The sequence below is a fragment of the Parasteatoda tepidariorum genome, chromosome X2, assembly GCF_043381705.1.
Source record: "Parasteatoda tepidariorum isolate YZ-2023 chromosome X2, CAS_Ptep_4.0, whole genome shotgun sequence".
NCBI lineage: Eukaryota > Metazoa > Arthropoda > Arachnida > Araneae > Theridiidae > Parasteatoda > Parasteatoda tepidariorum.
In genome coordinates this window covers 27,768,906-27,792,128 of record NC_092215.1, presented here as the reverse complement: position 1 = coordinate 27,792,128, position 23,223 = coordinate 27,768,906, and the positions used below count along the sequence as shown (strand labels likewise).

General features: G+C 27.7%; 1 protein-coding gene across 1 annotated transcript in view; it reads left to right on the top strand.

The window, feature by feature from the left end:
• Positions 1 to 22,539, top strand: part of LOC107439019 (MICOS subunit 26/27) — a 25,125-nt gene extending 2,586 nt beyond the window's left edge. Inside the window, exons 2-8 of the mRNA XM_016051475.3 lie at positions 3,867 to 3,989; positions 8,307 to 8,429; positions 10,966 to 11,020; positions 16,119 to 16,214; positions 19,506 to 19,652; positions 19,771 to 19,910; positions 22,362 to 22,539. Of these exons, the coding sequence (XP_015906961.1) occupies positions 3,867 to 3,989; positions 8,307 to 8,429; positions 10,966 to 11,020; positions 16,119 to 16,214; positions 19,506 to 19,652; positions 19,771 to 19,910; positions 22,362 to 22,388 (711 nt within the window). The 3' untranslated portion in view covers positions 22,389 to 22,539. The remainder of the gene's footprint in view (positions 1 to 3,866; positions 3,990 to 8,306; positions 8,430 to 10,965; positions 11,021 to 16,118; positions 16,215 to 19,505; positions 19,653 to 19,770; positions 19,911 to 22,361) is intronic.
• The last annotated feature ends 684 nt before the right edge of the window (positions 22,540 to 23,223 follow it).

The window sequence follows — 23,223 nt, the reverse complement described above, 5'->3', positions numbered from 1 at the left end:
CAATTAACTTTCGTTTCTCATAGGACGCATCTCATATAGTGTCAAACTTCCAGTAAATATTAAAATTCTATTTTGAATAGTTTTTTCACAAAATAGATGTTTGCGTTCTTTGATCAGGAATTACCCCAGGTCACCCTATGTTTTGCGAGATATTAGTATGGTTTAATTGTTAACCCATCTCTTAGTATGCTAATTATTTTCTAAATTAATATTACAAAGTAATTAGTTTACTTACGAATTTTATCACATTTTAGGTCTTTATTTATTAAATTTGATATATTTTTATTATGTGACAAATTTAAGATATACTTAATTTTTAGCTTTTTTTTAAATTTATTTAAGTTATTATTTCTGTAACAATTTGTACTTTAGAAATTCTATTAATGGTTTCTGTACAAGATTTATTTGACCTGCCTCACAGCTTACAATTAGTATTCATTTTACTTAATAAAATAAAAATCAAATTTCACTTAATTTATAGGTAAAATAATAATTTCTAATAAATAAATGTGTAGTATAGACTTTTGGTAATGTAGCTTTTGTTTTAAATTTTTTTTCATTATATAGTTAGAATGTAGTTCAGTTAATGAAAAGTTATCAGAAGTATTCTTAGCGGTGTCAAAGAAAATGGTCTCTTGAAAAGATGTTTTAACTCTGAAATTTTTAGATTATATTCATTGAAATTTATAGATTATATTGATTGAAATTTATAGAAATATATAGAGCCTGATGTTATCAAGAGAATTAAAATTAAAAAAAATGAACTGGGCTGCTCATATTGCCAGAATGGATGAAAAAGATCCAGTGAAGAAAATGTTTGTATGAAAGTACTTTATTTGTCAAAAAAGAGGATGGCCAAAAAGCTGGGTTTTAATTAATTTTACTCTTTCTTTTTCCTCGCTTTTATATTGCCTTTTCTTTGTTAGCCAAATATTGGGCAGAATGAATAACAAAAATTTGTTGAATAGTTATCATTTAAAAACAAAACATTCCTAGTATCTTTATTATAGTTATATCAAGTTTTTTAAGTATGTCATTCCAGTAAATAAGTTTGAAATAAGCATGGAAATGGTTAATTTTTAATAGCTATTGTATATATTTGTATACTGAAGTTCAGCTAATTTTTTGAATTAAGTAAAAGTGGATTTTTATTTTTGTGGAATTAATTTTTTACTTGTCATCTATTTTTTTTTCAATATCAAAATTTTTTCTCTCTCTCCAGATATGAAAAAAAAAGAAGTATTATAGCCCTTATGCATATGAATAAACATGCTTATAAATTTTAGAAAATGCACTCTAACCTGTTTATCTCGAATCTCACGGGAAAAGCGAAATATTTGCGATAAAGAGGTTTTGAGTTAAACAGGTACTTTAAAAAAATGAAATTTAATTAAAAATTTAATCTGGTGTAATGTTTTTACCGATAAAAACAGTCAAAAACCCACCGTTTTCTTTAATTTATGGCATATAGCGGACAATATATTATTTTCACATAATTGCCTTTATAAATGAATGTTGTAAATGATTGCTATTGATTTTGCAACTATATACATGTATTCTTATAGAAGGATATACATTCATATAGAAATATTGTAATATACTTATTGAAAATAGCGATATTTACTTCTATCATTATAGCTTGATACGCAAAGGATTCAAAATTTTGCGCTTCCTAATTGTTAGAAATAAGCAAACAAAAAAGCTTGGAACCATTAATAAATTCAGGAACTAAAAGGAAGAATTTAAAATTTGGCATTTCTTAAATATTAGAAATAAGCTAAACAAAACTTTCAAAACTTGTAACTACTAACAAACTCTTAAGTCAAGAATGACTTGACATTCTTCAGTAATGTAATATGCCAAACAAAATGATGCTTGAAAATGTTGAAAATTTTGTTTAGTTTCCTAATATTTTACTTCAAATAGTATGTTTTGATATAATCATGTTGGGAAAATGAAAGAATCTGTTCTTAAATATCTTTTAACAACTTTTTTCTAATTTTATTGCCCAAAAATAAATTAATTTTAAATTATAAGCAGTTAAACTCAAATAAAAATATAGTTTTACCAAAACTATGGGTTTTTGACTGAGGGGTTTTTGACATGACGGTAAAAACCATGGTATAAACCGATAAAAACTGTCATGTGTCAAAAACTTGCCAACCCTGGTTCATCATCTTCACAGCTATTCTTAAAACCAACCTTTTTAAAACCATTTTGGATAGTTTTTAGCAACACATTTCTCCAGGCAAAACAGTCATTCTCATAGCATCCAACACATTTATTTTTGGAAGAGAACATTTTTCATCAATGGTATCTACAAGTTTGCATACCAACTGCTTTTTATAGTTCACTTTAAAACTCCTAATTATCCTTTGATCCATTGGTTGCAATTTTGAGGTGAAAATGAATTTCTCTTTTAAAATGAATTGCTTTTTTATCTGTGTAGAAAAGCTAACCTCTGGTGGTCACTCCGACCTACTCATCAACCCCTCACTTATTGCCAGAATCAATGCATTCCTTTCTAGCTAAGGAAGTACAGGGATAGTGATTAAAATTCCAAGAAACACCCCCAACCTGTTCATCTCTACTTCCTGTGGGTTCACGAAATTAATCTCTGTCTGCAAGTTCTACTGGTAAAGAAAGTTTTGTCATTTGTGCTCTATTATTAGAAATTCGAGAAACGGTGGTTTAAAAAAAGAAAAAATTAGAACATGGAAAATACATTGATTTTAGACAATAAATGTAGGGAATTTTAGAAATTTTGAGATATAGAGGTTTTCGAAATAAAGAGGTTCAAGATAAACAGATTCAAATGTATACACTTTATGATTACATCAATTCTTTGATTCAAGCACCAGATTTGATGGTTTTCAACAACATTGAAAACATATTTGAGAAAAGTAAACATATGTTAATGTCTAAGCAAATTCATAAATATTGAAGAAGAAAAAATAATTTTTATAATGGAAAAGATCTAATAATATTTTTTTAAAATCTATCTTCATGGAAGTTACTCACCTGAGAAATGTGTGTCCAATATAGTTTCCTACAAAATAGCTTCTAAGCTTACATTCATTATTTTTTTATTAAATTCCTTCTTGCAACTATTTGATGGATTTATTAAATTCCTTCTTGCAAGCACCAAATTTGATAGTTTTCAGCAACATTTAAATCATATTTGAGAAATTTAAACAAATTTTAATGTAAACAAACTCATAAATATTGAAGAAGAAAAAAACTTTTTATAATATAAAAGATCTAATAATATTCTTTTAAAATCTATCTTCATGGAAGTTACTCACCTAAGAAATGTGTATCCAATATGGTTTTCCTACAAAATAGCTTCTAAGCTTACATTTTTTTTTAATTTTATTAAATTCATCAATATTTTAGGGGATCAATATTCACAGAATGAAATCTTTTAACTAAAATTCAATTTCACAGCTAATTATTTTTTACACTTAGAACAATTTACCAAGTCATATTAGTTCCACAAAGAACATTTTCAAAGAAACAATTTGTCTCCAAGTATCAATTTCAGTTCTGAACATCCATATTGCTTTTTGGTTGATTTCCAAATTTCCTGCTTATCCAGGCAGTGTAGATAGATTAAAGAAAACAAACAGGGAATGGGCTTTTTCTTCAATAATTGTCTAGGAAGTACCAGGCAACATCAATATCTTTGCTCCTCTTATCACAATGTACATTTTTTTCATCACTGTGAGCACCTGAAACACAGATGCTAGTTTACCTTCTTGCAACTATTGATGGTGATAAAAATTTACTAAAATATGTTAAGTGCTAACAAAGCTTAGTCTTTTCTCTTGAATGTTTAATATTTCCTTTTATTTTCTTATTTTTAGGTAATTGGTTTATTTGCTGGAATCAGTAGCTCAGTTGCACTATATTCTTTTAATAGTCTTCAGGCCAAAGAAATGATTGACTGTCATGATTGTAGAATGAAACGACTTCCTAAAGCTCACGAGGCAAGTATTTTTATATCAAATATTTTATTATAATATCAAGTTTTATTTGCTCTGTGCATTTACAAAACCATTTTTCTTTTTTACTTATTTATGTTTGATAGTTCTGTATACAGAAGAACATTTACATCAGAAAAGTTGTTTTTATGTTAAAAAATGTGTCAGGTTTCTTCAAAAAATTTTTTTCATTAGTGTGCTGATGCATTGTTAAGCAAGAAAAAAAGTATAATTAATTAATTTTCAAGGCAATTTTTACTCATATTAGCATGATGTTCGCCACAAATTGCTCTGGAACATGTTGGACAAAATTTTACGGAAAGCAGGGTAAAACACACAAATTTTCCTTTTTCTAATTTCAGATTGTTCAGAGGGTCAAATGATCATATCTAATTTCAAAAGTTCATTTACAATTGTTGTTGAGCCAGGCAAATTGGTACATTGAGTCACTTCTTCATCCATACAGCAAGATCTTCACTTAACTGTAGTGGGAACTTTTTCTAAATAATGCTTTTTATTTTATTTTCAAGCCATATTATGCACCTATATAACATGTGCATTCATTAAACTGAGATTTATCACACCATAGAACACACAGAGGCCATCGTTGTGTTTTCCTACTGAATGACATATTTTTACTCACTATGGCCTCTTTATTAGAATTACAAAACTATCATTTTTAATTTCTTACTTTTTTCAACATGTTTAGTTCTTTATGGAAAGTAGACAGAAGAATAACACATTTATTTGTTTTTGTTTTATATGACATAAAAGTTTTGGCTTGATCAAAACAATACATTGACATTTCAATTCTTAGAACTTAACTACATAAGTTCAGGGGGAATTTTCTTCGATGGATTCAGATTTCTGACCTCCATTAACTGCAAGAGTTCAGGGGGAATTTTTTTTTAATGGATTCAGAATTCTGACCTCCTAAATATAGGAGGTAGCCACATTCTTGGAAATATGGTCCCCATTTTTTAATCAGTAGAGTGATCCAAAGTTTGGACCTCATTATATTAATTTTATTTATTGTGTATTTTGCCATATCTCGAGAATTTTTTAAGCGCCTTGTTAATTTTTTGTATATAATTATAAAATACATTTATCCAAAGATAATTTCATGCAAAAAATAAATTGTAGATAATATTTATTATTTTTTTTATTATTTTATTTAATAATAGTCGAAAAAATTTTGAATTGTGAGGTGTAAAATTTTTTACATAATTTTAAGGTAAATTTGCATGACAAAATGCAAAGTTTGAGTGAAATTTGTTGAATAGTTCTTGACAATTCGAATTTTAAATGTACAACTATGTCCTAAATCTCTCTGCTAAGTGCGAAGACATCTTTTCCTCTTCTTTCTACTCTAGTTTCTTTGGCATTAAAGCTTTGCACTGCTGATCGTAAAATGTTGTATCAAATCACTCATTTGTTGCTAAATGATTATTTTTCATAGCTGCTGACAAAACAAGTATTCCCAATAAAGCTGTAATTTCATCAACACAGTTCAGAATAATAATCTTTATGAATTTTAGAATCTAGGAATGAAAATCAATTATTTCCAGCATTTCAGGAGTAAAAAATTTAATGGGTCTAGAGGAGTTGAAAGATCTTTTTGTGTGTCCTTTGATCCTCAAATAAAATGAATAATATTTCTAATTGCAGTCCCTGTGTTGTTTGATTTAAGAACAGAGGACCACTTTGACTTGTCTTTGCCAGTGAACTGAATTTTGCCCAGCATTTGCCACACGACTAAAAAAAAAAAAAATTCTTTCAACCCAATCACTTTTATGTGATACGTTGCGATTTTCTTTTTAGCACGATCTTTCAATATCCTATTTTCATCTTCCTGGGTTTCTTTTTCATGCATTGTTTTTTCTTAGTCTATTGTGATTTTATTCTTTTTCGTTACCTGTGAATTCATTTAATTTCAATAAAACCTTCTTCAGATTAATCCCCAGAAGTGGAATTTTCTTTATTACTTAGCTCTTTAAATAGTTCACTGATAGCCTGAAGTGTACCTCAAAAATTTTCTTTGCAAAAATACTTTAACATCTACATGGCAACACAAAAACAAAACTAAATTAGATTTTCTAAGTCAAATGTTACAGTTAAAAATTCGTCTGTGAGAGAATCTTGTTCTAAAAATGCCACCTGCAGAAATATTTTGCGAATGAGGAATGATCTATTTGCTGTATGCAAGGTCACAAGAGTGTAATAAGTCGCACATTCTGTTTCTTGTTTTAGGGAGGAAGGTAGTGAAGATTATTTATTTGAGCTTTACCCGAGAGACGAATGAGTTGCATTCTAGTGTTAATCTAATAAGTTTTTAAAATAATTGTAAATATTTATTACTTAATTTGTTAAGAACATCTTAGTGATCAATTATTAATTTCAGAGTAAGAGATAATGATCACTTTGAATATGTGTTAATCTAATGAGCAATCAGTTGCATTTTTCCGAATTTAGGTAGGTGGTACCCAGATGATATGGTAATTTATTAGTTTTTTTTTGTACGTAATAAACATATTTTTCTTTCAGTGCATTTAGATTCTACATCATCAAAAAAACATAGTCAATGTTTTTCTTAAAAAATTTTTAAATGTTTAGTGGTACAAATTTGCTGGGATTTCAATTTTCTTATTTTCTCTGTTTAAAATCTTGATTTTTCTTTTCTCCTAGAAATTCCTACAGATTTTTTCCCAATGAATAATTAAATCTAAATTCAGTATTGAGTTAATACTGTGTTGAAAATTTTTTTTGATAGATAATGTAATAAAATAATGGGAAATGATGTAATATCACACTAAAGCGCCAGTCTTTTCAGTTGATTTTTTTAAAAAAAGAATTAACTGATAGTTTTAAGACTGCAAAAAAACTTATATGTTGAGTTGAGAGACTGTCAGGCAATTTTACAGATTGATTGAGGAATTTTGTCAATTCCACTTGATTTGTTGCTTCAGAATTTTTTGAACTTATGCATAAATCTTCTTTTGCATAAAACATTGTTTTTTTGCTTAGAATAAGAACTTTTTTAGTTTCCATATCATAAAATTTTAAAAGGTTGAATTAAGAAGTTAATTATTTTATTATTTTTAAAGGATAAAGTAAATCTCATTTGGCAGAGTTTCATAGTAAAAGTAAAAGGAAATGGAAACCAACAATTGATTCAATGGATCCAAAATAAAATCAGTTAGGGTATTTATCTATAGTTTATTTTGAATGCTATGCTATAATCCCAAAAGCTTTGGAATTAAGCTACTGGCAGTGGCACATAAACTATATAGCACAAAGAAAAATCACTAGAAGATGAAGAATTATTGTTAAATTGTAATTAACTAGTCAACTGAGACATCCTACTGTTCGGAATTATGAAAATTTAAACAACTATAATAAATAAATGACTTTTCCTAATTCTTATATCCGTTACTTTAATTTTGTTTTCAGAAATAAAAGCTTTCTTATTCTTCTGAATTGTAATTTTACTATGTTTATAACTGTCTAGATAGTTTTTCATTCATCAAACACAGAAACCACATAAATCAAGTTTTTTTAAAAAAGAAATTACAATAATTAGTGGATTCATAGTCTTATAGCAAAAAATAGTAATTAAGCATTGGAGATTTGATCTGAAGCGAAATTTTAATCGGTGAGATTGATATTAAATAGATGGATAAACCGTTTTTTAATTATTTTTTTTCTTTATTATTTGCCAACAATTAACTTTCAGTGTCTTGCAGGGCTTCTGAAATATCTGATTAAATTGTTAGTAATTAATACATGTGCTAAAAAAATTTCAGAAGAAAAGTAAATAAATATTACATCATTTAATTGCTATTGTAATTGAATTTAGTTTTTTTCCTCATTGCATTGTATTAATTTTTATATTGAATTATTCACATTAAATTGATGATGTAAAGTTTTGTCTTTTTACTGTAAATTGTTCAGCCTTAATAATTCAAATTATATCACGCCTTTCAAAAATGATCATTAAATAAGAAGCCAGAAAAATATTTTTAGCTTGTTTGCAACATTAAAATATTCTTAGTATTGATTTTTTGAATTGTACAAAAAAGAAAGAACTTATGTGGCTTAGATCTTGATGTGTAGTAAAACGTTGTAGTAAGGGGTAGGTATTGTTTCTTAGTCAAAATGTATTGTTATAGTCAGTTACAAATGTTTCTTTGAAGTGCATTTTTCATTTTATGGTAAATTACCAAAAATAAATTTCACTTGCCATGTCAAATTTTAATTACACTTTATTAGTATCAACATTTTTATTTCCTTTCATCAATTTCACAGATTTTTTATGTATTTTAGCTTCCACTTTATGACAAAAATGAAGATATGTGCTTAGAATATGATGGAAAAACTAAATTGCCATTAATATCTGAAATTTCTGGTGTAAGGCAGCAACTTTCTGGATTAGCTTCTTACCTTAATGTAAGTCATGTGTAGTATTACTTTTTAATCTTTTGCTAAAAGGGAAGTAATAAAGAAAAAACTAAAATTTTTTACATAGTTGAATTATTTATGCGACAGAGTATCAAGAATTTGTAAATAAATGTTGAAACAACCAAATAATTTTTCATTCAATATTTCAGAGAATGTGTTTTTACCTTTTAAGAACACCATCAGATATTTAAAATGGTACAACAAATGGCTATTGCGTTATTTATGTCCAGATTTCTATTTTATTTTTATTGAGAAAAAGTATCACTTGCTGCAAGTTCTTTAATTAATGTAGTTGCACAGATTTGGGCAATTAAGAGGGACTTCTAATTTTCAACATCCGTATTAATTTGAAATCTATTTTTATCATTAAATATTTGTTTTCAGTGTAAATTTGTCTTGGAAAAACTATTAGAAAAACTACTTTGTTTGTTGGATGTGTTAAGTAAAAGACAATTAAAAGAACTGCGAAAATTATATAGTCATTGTGCATACTTAGACTAAATATTAAGGATTTGCAAATAATTTTTTAATAACTTTACCAAGTAAACAAATGAACTAAAAGTATGATTTCGAGAAAGAAAGAAGAAAGTAACATTCGAGTTTTTAAATTATGAATTAAATTTTCAGTGTAGAATGTAGAAAAACTATTCTCTATATTACTGTCACTCACTTAGCGTACTTAGAAAATTGTAGCCATCTTTACTCTCGAGGACACAGGTTGTTACAAGCTTACCACTACCAAAAATTTGTATCGAAATCTATCTAGTTTATTGTTTCTGTTTGAAAATTGCCTACAATTGTATTGTTGTTACTGCTTAGTTACTTAATTTAAATTCTATCTTTTGATTGTCTGTTCATTCAAGTTTATTCGACTGCCATTTTGTTTTAAATTACCAATATTTATACAGTGAAATCTGCATTAGTTATTCATCGATAATCCAATGTCGAATTAGAAATTTTTTTTTTTATTGTTCCTTTCTAAGTTGGCCACAATTGTTACTCACACATGTGGTCAACTTGAACTTGTTTCTCTGTATTTCAAATAAAACTTATAACATCAATTTTAATTCCATCAAATTGTTCTTGTGAATTTAATGAAAGGTTTTTATTAGAGCAATTTTAAAACATTAACAATATATATTAACACAAATAACAATCTACTATCTTTAGGTGTTTAGAACTTAGACAAACATCAGTGCTACTAGATAGACCTCAACTTGTCCTTACATATCCATAAAAAATAAATAATAAAATAAAATAAGCAATAAAATAAATAACTAAAATAATGAGCTCACATAAAAAATACTTTAATTTTATAGAGAAAGTAAGTCATGCATAAAATAAGTCATCACTATTCTCAATAGAATTTATAAAATATTGATTGTATGAATATGATACCCATCAGAACTTTATAGTCTCAAGGAAATGTTAAACATTAACAATTTGTTTTATAACTAGTTGAAAATGTTAAGGAATCAATAAAAATTATGAAAGACTCGCTTGCAAAATTGATCGAAACAGAAAGGTGATAATTGAAGAACAAAGATTAATCATAAAATGGCCGCTTCGAAAGAAATATAAACAACTATATAGTTCCATAGGTGATGTCAGGGCTCGAAAAAACCCCCAAAATTTTACCCGTCCCCGAGGATGACTTGTCCAATAATGTAACCGTCCTCCTTTGAAACAAACCCGTAGCTTCTAAATAAATAAATATATAATTTTCTCTTATTTATTACAAACATTTATACAAATTGCACAATGAATTAGTAGTCACTAGGATTACATTACACAGTAATAAAAGAAATACTAGGTTACTAATAGTAACCTAGTATTTCTTTTATGAAATAATTTAAATGACAAAGGTCAAGTTATCTGGAATGTCAATTTATCCGAAGGTACTGCGTATTTTATATGAATCAAATATGACGTTTGCCAGTTCCACAATCAAGCCAATGATTTACAGAGGTTTCTGCACAGAAATCTGAAAGGGGTTTTCCATTTAGGTAGATGTTCATAATTTCGTTTAACGCTTCTTGTTTAAGATCAGTACGTAATGTACTTTTTAAGTTCATTGCTGAAAATTTCCTTTCAACCGCTGCAGTACTCTCAGACAGAGAAAACATCCATTCCACCATGTGCAGTATGTTGCTGTATTCATAGATTAGAGGGTCATTTTAGAAGTGAGGCGCTAGACTCTTATAAGATAACAAAAATTGAAAATGTATCACGAACATTAACGGGAAAATGGCCGTCCAAGCGGGCATCGGATTCGAGAAATTCGTTGTCCGCGAGGACTTTTTGACCGCCGAGGACGGGGGATTTTTCGAGCCCTGGGTGATGCTCAACTTAATCATAATCCTATCATATTCTAATCATTAATCATATGCTGCCAATTAGTAATGATAATAGGAAAGTTATATTAGGGGGACTTAAAAGTTTAGTGGTAGATGAAGGGTTAAATTGTAGAAAATTATTCAACCAACCAAAAAGGAGAAATTATATATTTTCATATATTTTTCAGGTATTTAAAGATCAAGTTGTTCATGTCTATGAAACTGGTATTGCACATTCTCAAAGTAAGATAGCTACAGAAATGTTGTAAATAACTTTATTTTATTACTTATATTTTATACTATTTATTTTATTACTATTTATTTTACTATTTCATTACTATTTATTACTATTTTATTACTATTACTATTTTATTACTATTTACTATTTTATGACTATTTATTTTATTGCTTTGTATTTTTTTAATGCATATCACTGCCAAAATACTTATTTTGGCATTTATCTCTTATCTTCATTTGGAAAAAATTTGTCACTCTAAAAGCTAGTGAAAAGTGGAGAAATCGATTAAAAAGAAAATATTTCAGCCTTGGCTCTAAGGATCCAATTTCCTGCTCGATCTCCGGCTTTTATAATTTTTTAAACCCTTAGAGAATAGCAATTAGTAATCAGTTACAAGTCTGATTTTTATGCTTAATAATAATTTTCAAAATAACAAGAAAAATAGCAATAAAACACCTATCCTAATGTTAAGTAAATTAAAAGAAATTAATTATATTCCTATATAATATATAAACCTCAAGGTGAATCTAACAGATACATCTCTTTTTTTAAACTATCTAAAGATTTTTATATTAAACCTAAACCATTCAAGAGAAATTATCAACTAAATTCAACAGTTGACTTTAAATATAGTTCGCTCACCAGGAGTTGGTACTTGGTTCCATCTCCTCAGACAAAGAGTTCATTTCAGCACGGGAGTAAGAGGAGAAACATATTCGCGCTTGAAATTGAGACAACCCTTAATGCATGCCAAATGCAAACAATGAATTTTTTTTAGTCACTTACTTCTCTTTATCATCTGCTGCTATATCTTTCGTTACTCTAGCTAATTAAATATATTGCAGCAAAAGGCCTCAAAAAGGACAAACTATTCACTCTAAAGAGAAAAATATAAAATTTATTAAATATTTAATGTTAAAAAAATGCACATAAAGATTTACGAAATAAATATTTTTGTCATGCGATCGCCAAATAAGCAACTTTGTTCAGAATTGTTCACATCCTTCTCCCAAAAATAGCAAACAAGAGGGAGGAATTGGACTGTTGGTGATAGCTTCCAAGATATGAGATGCTTGCAAAAACGGTGCAATCTGAGTGCATCATCAATTGTAAATATTTAACAGCTATTTCAGTTCCCAAATATTGTTCATTAATAAATATTTAAGTATTATAGCTTATGATTTTAACTTTTCTATTTTTGTGAGACGGAATAAGTGACAAATAACTGATTCAATGAAGAAAAGGAAGCTTCATAATAAAAATGCCCCCTAAAAGCATCATCTGTGGTATCTTTTAGAAAAGTAGTATTTTCTGTTCTATAATGTTATACATTTTATAGTATTTCAAGACTAATGCTTGATTTTTTTTGTGGGAGTGAAGGGTGGGATTGAATATCAACTAAATCTGACAAGTGCAAAAAATAAATAGATTAGTAAAGAAGAGGCTGAGCGATCTTAAACATTTTTAAGTACATACCTACTTAAGAATTCTAGAAGAGAATATGATTTTCTTTTTATTTTATTATTGGGAAACTAAATATAATTTTATTCTGAAATTTAATTGATTGAATTAAGAAAATAACACTCCTGAATCAAAAATCCCATATGAAAACTTCAAATGTGGTATCTGTTGAATTGTTTTTTTGTTCTGTTATGCTGTACATTATTCAGAATTTATTTTAAAATCAATTTCAGTTCAATTTTAAAATTAATATATGTTTTTTTTAATCTGGTGGGCACAAGTAATCAATACATTTGTTTAGAAATTCTGATGTCTACACCCATTGTTCATTGCATCTATTTTATAATTTATTCCAGTCTTGTTATATTGTTTTTATGTAAGCTCTATTTACCAATTGTGAATACAGAAAATAAAGATTCTTAATCAAAAATGCCATCTGACGGAATCAAGTGGTATCTATTGAGAGTAGTGTTTTATTTTCTGCTACATTGGATATAATTTAGTACTTAACCAGAGTGTAGCTTAAAATTAAAGCTAGTTCATGAATTATTATTTTGGGGAGGGGGCTTAATATCAAATTAATCTGAGAAATGCAAGAAATAGGTATGTTAGTTAAGAGATCATACAGTATTAAACCATTGTTCACAGTCCTTACTTATTAATTATTAGAGTCTTGTAATATTGTTATGTATATGTTGTTAGGTATTTTAGAATGCAATTTTATCTTTTTTATGATTATTGTGGAACTAAACACTATTTGAATGTGAAACAGGATCGATTAAATTTAAAAAAATTGAACTTCTGAATCAAATGCCATTTTGTTTTTACCAGGTAATGCCCTCTATTGTCTCAAAATTAGTTGATGTTCAATTTTACCTGGTAAAATTGGCTGGAATTTTAATTTTTCGTGCATTTATATTTTTCCAGGTGCTGAACACTAATTCATATTTTGCAACCAAATTTTTTTTCTCTCCAGAGTGTATATATTTTTTTCAGAATAAACCTTAAAAAATCTAGTGTTTTTCATATAATTTTTTATGATTTGAGATAGAAAATTTCTGATGGTATATTTGAAAAGTAAAGAAAATTTCTACTAATTCTATACCTACAATGTGTCAATAAAGTTATAAATCAAAGAATTATGAGTATAGAAATAATGGTTAGAGCATTGGAATAATGTCTCTCTCACTACTTCAGCATAGAAAACTAGAGAAAAATTTATAAAAGTTTGAAATTATAAAAAAAATTCTTTGTAGAATCTAGTAACATGTAACAAAAATATTTTTACCCTCTGAGGGGAAAACTTTCCCACTCCTCCCCAATATTCATGATTTTTTTAAACCTTCCCCCATATCATAAATTTTAAAGGTTCTTTTTTATTTTTTGCCTATTTTCCTAAATTATTTTACTTAATTTAGACTTTTAACAATATTTATGTGGATTTTTGGTTTCTCTTTTTTCAATATGCTTGTAAATCAAACATGGTGTGTGAGTTTTTTCCTCACTTTTATTATATTTTTTTTTGCAACAAAATTGCCTATCAAAGTGTCTCATCTCCTAAAATCAAACATTTTAAAGGCATTTTTTATTTAATATTTTATGATCTTTTTTTTTTAATTTTTAAGCAATCAAAATTTAGAATATGACGTGAATGAAAAGTTCATGTGAAGCAAAAATAATATTCTAAGAAAAATAGTTTTATTTAGTATAATTAGTACAAAGTTGATTACTATTTGTAATAATTATGTCCAAAGTTTCCTCTATGGTGATTACCCATTTAGATTTATTTTCTAGGGGGAAATAATATTATTTAAAAGTTGTATTTTTTTAAAAAAATTCTAGGTTTTTGATGAAAAAGCAAAATTTTATTCTCTGAGTCATGATATTAAAATTTTAAGAATGAATTGCTAAGCAATAAAACTATAAACTAGTTGAATAAGGTATTTAGATTATAATCTTTTATTTTTACCATTATCTTACTGTTTTCCCAAGAAGAGAGAGACAGGAAAGGGTATTTGCACATTTCATTTGATCATTGATATCACATGAAATGAATGTTAAGGCAGGAATGATAGTTGTTTTATGAAATGACGGTTCTATGGATCATTGATTCCGTATTTAAAAAAAATGTCAGAATGAAAGGGAGATATTAGGCATATTTTTTATCTTTATACATTCATTTGGGCAATGATTTTAACTTGAATGTACAGGTTAAAGTTCTTTAGTTACATACTAAAAAATGAATAAATCTCTAATTTATTTTTTTTTTATCTAAAGTTTCAGTATATTCTTTCATTATTTTCAAAATAGTTTTTCTTCACTGCTCAAAAAATAATTTTTATCAGTAAGATTTTGAAATATCTAAAAAGAAATATTTTTTACCAACTTTAGAAAAATTATGATTTATATTTGTTATATTTATATGTATGCTGTAACTCTTCTTTTTGAAATTGTATCTGTTTTCATGGGCTTTAGACAAATTCTGGTACTTTTCATCATCACAATATGTTTACCTTTTTTCAATGTTTTTTTAAATTTTTTTTTATTGATGCTTCGTTTATTATGTTTGAACACTCAAACTCCTAAATTCTATTTTCTGAGTAACTACTATTGTTAATTCTAAGATTTCACTAAATTCTTTGAGGCCTTCTGGTGTTGCCATGGATCGCCATCAAGCCTTCCTTTTTGAATCCTCTTTTTCTTTTGCTGAGAGGTCATGTACGCACACTTAGAGCCTACAGTATTCTCCGATTGCCCCCTGACGGGGTGGGACGGGGTTAAGCTTTGATTTATATTTGTTTGGATAGATGGATCTGACTACTTAACAGATCCAATATTTTAGGTCATTTTGAGCCTTGGTTTTGAGAATGTTTTGATATTTTTTGTGTGAAAGAAACATTCCTTTTTACTTATCCTTTTTCACTCATGGTACACTCTTCTGCTAAGTTTATTTTTTATTTTTATTTTTTTTTTGCAAAATGCTGTGAGAAAACAAGACAAAATTATGTAAATAATAACATCATGTCTTTTTTTAAAATTTTTACAATTGTTTTGATCTATGCAAACATAGAGAAATACTTATTAAAAGAAAAGAAAACGTGACAATCCTGCTTAGTAAGCAAATGATGAAATTAACAGGAAAAAAGTTATGTTAAAAGTTAAAAATGCACATTTATTAATTGTCATTAAGCAGACAACACTCTCTACCTTTAAAGAAATAACATTAGATAAATTTTTCAAATGAGCTTTTTTTTTTTATATAAAATAAATAATTTATGTAATGAAAAAAAAAAAACTTTTTGAAAGTGAAATACCAGATAGCAAATGATTTTCTACAATCTTTCAAATATAGAGGTCTGACTGTATCTAGTTCATGAAAATTAACATTTAATGTATTTCAAGTTTTTAATTTTGATACCAAGCAATAATAGTATGCAAATCTAAATATGTTAAAACTAAAAATATTTTTATGAAAGTTATTTCACTTGCCTCTTTCATCTTATCATTATATTAATTAAATTAATACTATCAGTGTCTTTGTGTCTTTTAACAGTTTTGTAATTTATGTTTTATAGTGCACAATATGTGTAATATATAAAATTGTTATGAATAGTGCTGTTATACATACTTTTTGCATTTTAGGTAGTTATGATTATCTAACTAGTGAAGAAAATAAGACAACACGTATTTTAGCCATTTGCTCTGGTGGTCTTCTTGGATTGCTTTTAGCAAGGAAGCGTAAGTGTTTTGCTAAGCAATATTTCAACTATGTATTTGTGTTGCTAAAACTATAGATATTTTTTAATAACAATGTGTCAATTTGTGTCAGTATTTTTTTGAGCAGGTTTCTTATTAAAGTTAGTATTTTTTTTTTTAAATATTTTTTTCTGTTTGTTTTCAAAATGAAATTATGTAAAGTAATGTGAGGTTTATCTGACAAATATTGAAGAGGCAATATTTTTTAGAAGAAAATAAATATCAAACCTTTTCTTGTTTAAAATAAATTACTTCTCTTCTAATACTTAATTTGTATTTGAAAATGGAGAAAGTTCTGATGTAGTTAGCATTTTCAGTTTTAGCAAATATCGAGTTTTTTATTTTAATTAATGTTCTGATTGCATTTTAATTACATAATATACAACTCAATAACCATACTTTTTGCTAGGTTCATTCTATTATTGCTTTTGTTTTCAACATTCTCATTTTGTTTTCAACCTAATCTTCATTCTCATGCATAAGAAACTATGTAAATGTTATACTCTGGTAATAAATGTTTGTCAGAATGTTGCGTGTTCTGACAAATCTTAATAGTGGTAAGAGAGCTTCCATTACGTCGAAACCCATGACTAAAAGATGAACTTGTAGCCCTACAAATAGTGAGGTTATTTTGAACATTTGTAGTTACATTAGCAACTTGTTCAGTCAACTTTGAAACTCAGAAAATTTTAATGCAGCATTATGCGTGATAATGGAAATGACTGAAGTTTGCTCTGCAAATTTGAAAATTCAGTCAGCTATAGTTATCAATTTGCATAACTGCTTGTTAGAAGCAACTAACACTAGCTTGGCATTAGAAGGCTTTCGATCCAACCACTCTGATATCAGCAAATCATCAATCAAATGCTTCACAGCTAAATCTTGCATTCGTTTTAATTATAAAATGATCTCTGGTCAACAAGTTCAGCATCTTATAATAAAGTTTATAATTTTAAAGTGTTGCTCTCAGCCTAGGTTTCAGTGAACCCACCTTTTGAAACAATATAAATGATTTTGTGGTTCTATTCAGATCTTGAATAGTATCCAAAATGTGAGTGTCAAAAGCAACAATGACATGATATTTTGTGTTATCTTTCTTAATGTTGGTAATTTCAAATTGGGCTTCAATTTGTGCAACCCATAGTTATGGATTGTTTTTTCTGAAAAGTGGTGGTTTTGCTACAAATCGATCAATTTATCACTCTGGTTTTGTTTCTGAACTGCTACCTCCCCTCAACAGCATATTTCTTTAAAGTGAAAATCCTCCCTTTCCAAAATCAGCTTACTTAAGCTCTCTGCAAATTTGCAATTTATTCTTGTTGATTAGCTTATGTGAAGAATTCTATCTGTGCACTGGTTTAGAGGCTATTAATTAATCCAAAAACAACACTGGGTTATTACAAATCTTTGGCAGAATGTTGAATATTCTAATTTAGCATTTTGAAATAAATCTTGTACCAAAGATAAAAAATTGAAAACTTAACTTTTAATAAATGTAAATAAATTCATTTATATTATTTACATCATGTAAAATTTGTGATATCATTAGAATTATAGATGAAGGTTAACAATAAATAAGAGAAGAAAAGTAAAATAACAAGTTTCTCCTAATTGTTACTTAAATTCAGTTTGGTTCAGGTAACAGTTTTGATTCAGCACAGAAGATTACAAGTTCGACTTACCAGTTCTGAACTACATGGAACTCAGACTAGTGATTCTCAATTACAAATGACACAGGGAACCGCTAGAAGGTCAAGAATTGAATCTGTTATTCATGGGGCTGCAGTTGGCTGTAACAGCTCTTTGGCACTTGAACTGTGTTTTTTGCTTTGTTCCATCAAAGAGGACTAAAAAATAAGTTGTGCTGATTGGAAAACTCATTATATCATTTTTATTTAAAGTACAGTAATTTTAAACTAAACTGTTGCTTCATTATTTTTAAATAATAATGTGCCTTCTCGGCTGCTATATCCATTATTTAAAAATCATCTCTCCCCTAAGCTCTCACTTGTTTTGCACATAATATCAATTTTAATTATAATCTATTTTAAATTTGGATCATTTGTTTTCATAGTCCACTTCTTCTGAACCTGCTCAAGTCTAGGTAAAATTCTTCATTGAAATCTGAGTGATCAGAATTTTCCTCTGCCATTCTTTTCAACTCAGTTATGATTTTGACTCCTCAAAAAAGAAAATGTGTAGTGATTACACTTTTATAGAAAGAAAAATTGTTGAACACTTCGAGGCTGATCTTCAACTCTCTGTCCCCTTGGCCCATGTCAGCCATTGGAAAGTGTTCACAGGTGCGCTGCTTCAAGGTGTGGGTTAGACAGAAGTTAGCTAAATAGATGTTAGCTAGAGAGCACTCTTGATTGTGTCTTGGCGAGGGTTAGCCTCTGTGGTGTTGTCTTCTCTCCAGAATAAAACTTCCTGCCGAATACTCTTCCAATGACTGACACAATCAGGGATGTTCATGGCGAAATTGAGAAGATTCCTTATCTCCGCTGGAACTTCCTTAGTGGCAATGGGAAGGGGGACCAGCTTCAATGAGAAAGTATGACTGGTCCTTCCACTAATGATCATTGTTAATTCGAAAGGGCATTCAAATATTGATAAGTGAACATTATTATCATTTTAATTCTTACATGAGTTCTGTGGAGAAATGTTATTTTGTATTTGTGTTATTTTTATATGTTATCTATTACGACTTCAAAGGCAGGGAGCGTAGTGTTTTCAAAAAGTGCTTAAAGGTGCTTATTTTTTATTTATGTTTTTTAAAAGCTTTTAAAGGTGCTTTTTTTTAATTCAGGGTTTGTAAAAAGTGTTTAATTTTTTCTTTCTTGTATCGATTATTGTTCTAAATTACAAAAAATGTATTATTTTCACAATTTTCTCTGCACTATTTATCAGAAACTAGTTACTTTATCATGATTATGTAAAGTTTTTGAAATTTTTTTAAAATTTTATTGATTTTGAATTTATAAATTAAGAATTTTAAACAATAGAAAAAAATAATTTATCTTATTACACAGATCCTAATTATTTTTTTTTTTTTTTGGAATGTGATTAAAAATATTTTTTGAGTGATTAAAAAGTACATAAAAGGTGCTTATTTTTTGTTGAAAAATCTGGCTACGTTCCCTGAAAGGGTAAAAATGAACAATTTATTTGATATTTTTAACATATTTCTTAATTTTATATTTTAGAAATATATTTAAAAACAAAATAGTTCCATAAAAAATTTATTTGTAAACCCTGTATATTTTATTCCAGGTGGTATATTTAAAAAAATAATATACACTTCTACTGGAACTGGTCTTGTTTTTTCTGCTTTCTATCCTTCTCTTGCTATGGATTACGCTTCTACTGGATGGGAGCATACTAAAACTTATACATTTGATGCTCTAGAAAAATATGGAGGTAAAAATGTTTGCATAATTTCCAATGAAGGTTTCTTTTTTTTTCCTTATAAAATTGTCAAAATTGTTGATATTTTCATATATTTTTTTTAAATTTTATTTATTTATTTTGCTTCTAGGATATGACACTCAAAAATTGTCCAATGACTATAATGAAAAAGTCGAGGCCATTAAAAGTACATTGAAACTTGAGGGTGTTATGGACCAGTTAAAAGAATGGTTTGATAAAAATAAAGAAAAAGTGGCCACTACATGGAATGTAAGTATTTATTTAGTTATTGACTATGTTTAAAATGTTAGCTGAAGTGTTAGCTTAAATGTTAGCTTCAAAGATGTGTATTTATATGTTTTTATTTTAGTTTAAATTAAAAACACATACTTAGTTCAAATTTCAATTTTCTGCTAGGATGTTATATTTTGTGCAGCATAATTTAAAGATTAGGTATGTAAAAAATATCTAACAAAAGAGAAATTTAAAATAATTGATTTATAGTTTATTGTACTTTTGCATATTATGCTAGTATCTTTGCAAGTTAAGCATCTGCTACAATAATGTCAGTTGGTTAATTGGTTACCTTTATACATAACTATAAATGTAATTAGTAAAATTATCTGTTTTTTATAAAATATTATATAACTTTTGTTTATTTATCTTTTCAATTATTAAATTCATGATATTTTTCTTTAGAATTAGTAAATTTTTTTGTACCTGTACTGCCCCATTTAATATAATGTCTCAGATCATAATCATTTTAGTTTTGTCGCTTGTTACTGAGTTGTGAATGAATGCATTAGATATATAAGTTAACCAGCTTCAATTTCGATTTTTGTGTAACTATTACATACGAAGGATAACATGTTGATCTTTAATATAATGTCTCTGATCATAATCGTTTTAGTTTTGACGCTTGTTATTGAGTTGTGAATAAATGCATTAGATATATAAGTTAACCAGTTTCAATTTCGATTTTTGTGAAACTACTAGATACAAAGTATAACATGCTGTCCTTACGGCGCAAAAGTGCTAAAACAGGTAGCTAAACAGTGTTAGTGTCTACCAAAATTATTTATAGAATACTAATGTTTTCAACATCTAATTATACAGTGTTGCTGTTTTTAAAAATTTTAAATCAATAAAGATAAAATGTAAGGGACAAATTTATATCTTCTTTAATGCCAAACTTGCTTAAGGGGAAAGTTTTTCAAGTAAATTATTTAATGTTAAAAACAAGTAATAACATGTTTCTTTGAGGGAGTAACATTAGAAAGTCTTAAGTACAGATTTAATCTGAAAGCTAAACAGTTTAAATTGGTGTTGCTATGTGACAAATCTGTAAGGAAAATTAAATGAAACATGTAGCTACAAAATCTTTTGAAAAACGTTAATGTTTATTCTGAAATATTTCTTGCATATGTGGGAAGTCGCGTATCCGGAATTGATGGGACTTCTGGAAGTCCGGATATTAGATTCCATATAATAGACCCCTAAGATAAACAAAGCTTAAAACGATCTGAATCTGAGAAGCAAAAAATAAATAAACATTATTTTTCAGGCAATAATGTTTTAGTATTAGAATATCTAATCAATCAAAAACAAAATATTTTAAAAAAAATATTATTGCTTAAAATATAGAAAACGAAAAAAAAAAATTGGCAGTTATGAAATTATTAATTGCCCTCTCCGCCATTTTGAACTAGAACGACTCAAGCAAGAAGGGGAAATTCCCATCATTCATTAAGGTGGGTAGGTGGAGGAGAAAATTCTTCTCTCTTTATTTTTTCTTTCGTGATTGAAAGTGACTCCCCCTCCACGTTAACATTTGCTTCGTTTACCCTTTTTCACAGTATTTCTTCTTTACCTAACACTGTAATAAAAAGGTTCCAGGAAATGCCTCTTTTACTAGCCAGCTGCATAGGAAAGTAGGGTATTTTCTTTTTTTAAAGTCCCTAAAGGGGCTTTTTTCATATGGTGTTTTTAAAAAGGGCTTAATTTTCCCTTTTAAAAAATGAGATTTTTTTCCTTTACCATGTCAATTTTCGCTGTGTGTCATGCAAAAACGTGGTTTTCACATTGCTCTATTCAATGGTTCCACAATCCATTTTGGCGTACCATCAGTCCGTAATAGATGATAATGCGCCAATCATGTTACGCATGTGATGAAATACTTGGGAGTCCACATGCGTATCTACTGAGCTAGATTCGGTGAGATTCTTGCACTCTCATGTGCAACTCTGTTGCATTTTGCAAGATCATTCATTTCACATATTTTATTTTCCACCCTCTAAAACTGAACTGAAAAGTCTCTAAATCTTTTTATGGTGGCTATTATAATCAAGAAAAGAGTTCTTTGTCAGAAACTAGTTATTTTATCATGATCATGTAAAGTCTGAAAATAGCATTTTGTTAATGTATATAGTGCTTAAAAATATTTTTTGAGTGCTTAAAAAGTTCTTTAAAGGTGCTTATTTTTTGTTGAGAGATTTGGCTACTCACTGTGATTTTGCTGTTCAACTTAAGTTTCAAAAACTTACTAAGATCATATAATATATCAGTTTCATTAAACAGCCTTGAACAGGTTTCTTGTGATTACTTTCCACTTGCACATGAAACTTGTCTAAAATATTGAATAAAGTAAAACTAAATAAATTAGTGCCATATTAAAGAACTGTTCTAATGCAAAATCTTTTAAATATTCTTTCATTTTTATAGATGAAGACTGAGTCTAAAGAAAAATAAGCAAATGTTCCCGATAAATCACCAAAAGAAGATTGACTTATATAAATTTGTAAAGAATTACATTGTTTAGGTTTAGTAGTTTTACTGCTTGATCAAATAGTGCTGTATTATAAAATTTTCAATAAAGTTGATATTTTATTAATCTTCAAAACCACTCATATTTTATTAATTAATTTTATTTTTCCATTTCAATCATACATAATCTTGAAAATTCATTACAAAATAATGAAATGTTAAATATCGAGTTTATTAAAAGTAAAATTAGAGGGATAAACCATTACTGAAAATTGCAACAGGTTTAAATGTTTAAAATTTTTATAACAATGCATATTATTTGTTTAATTTTTTGATGCTTTTTTCTCATAAATACAAATCCTTTCGTATTGTCAATATCAAAAGCATTCTAATTTTTATTTATTTATTTTTTAATTTGCTATATATAACCCAAGATAACAAAAGGTTTATTCATAAGATTATTTGACTTTTGCAAGTTCTAATTAAGTTACATAAGATTAGCTATCAAGGTTCTCTGGCTTGCGAGTAAATGTTTCCCAGTAATAGCAAAAGTTGTATTTTAATGTATGATTCTTGGTTTACTAAATTAGATTTATAAAGTTTTAATTATTAATTTATAAGGTCTTGATAACATTAATTTAAGGTGTTATATAAAACATAGGTTATTTCAGGGTGAAACTTAAAAAATTGACAAAGTTAACCAAAAATCTGCAAATTTTAATTTATAGTTTTCTACCACTTTTAAAAATCTCTTGTGAAAACCGGAGCGATTGGTATCTCTGAAAATTACTTGCTGATAATTGACTGCTTAACACATTAA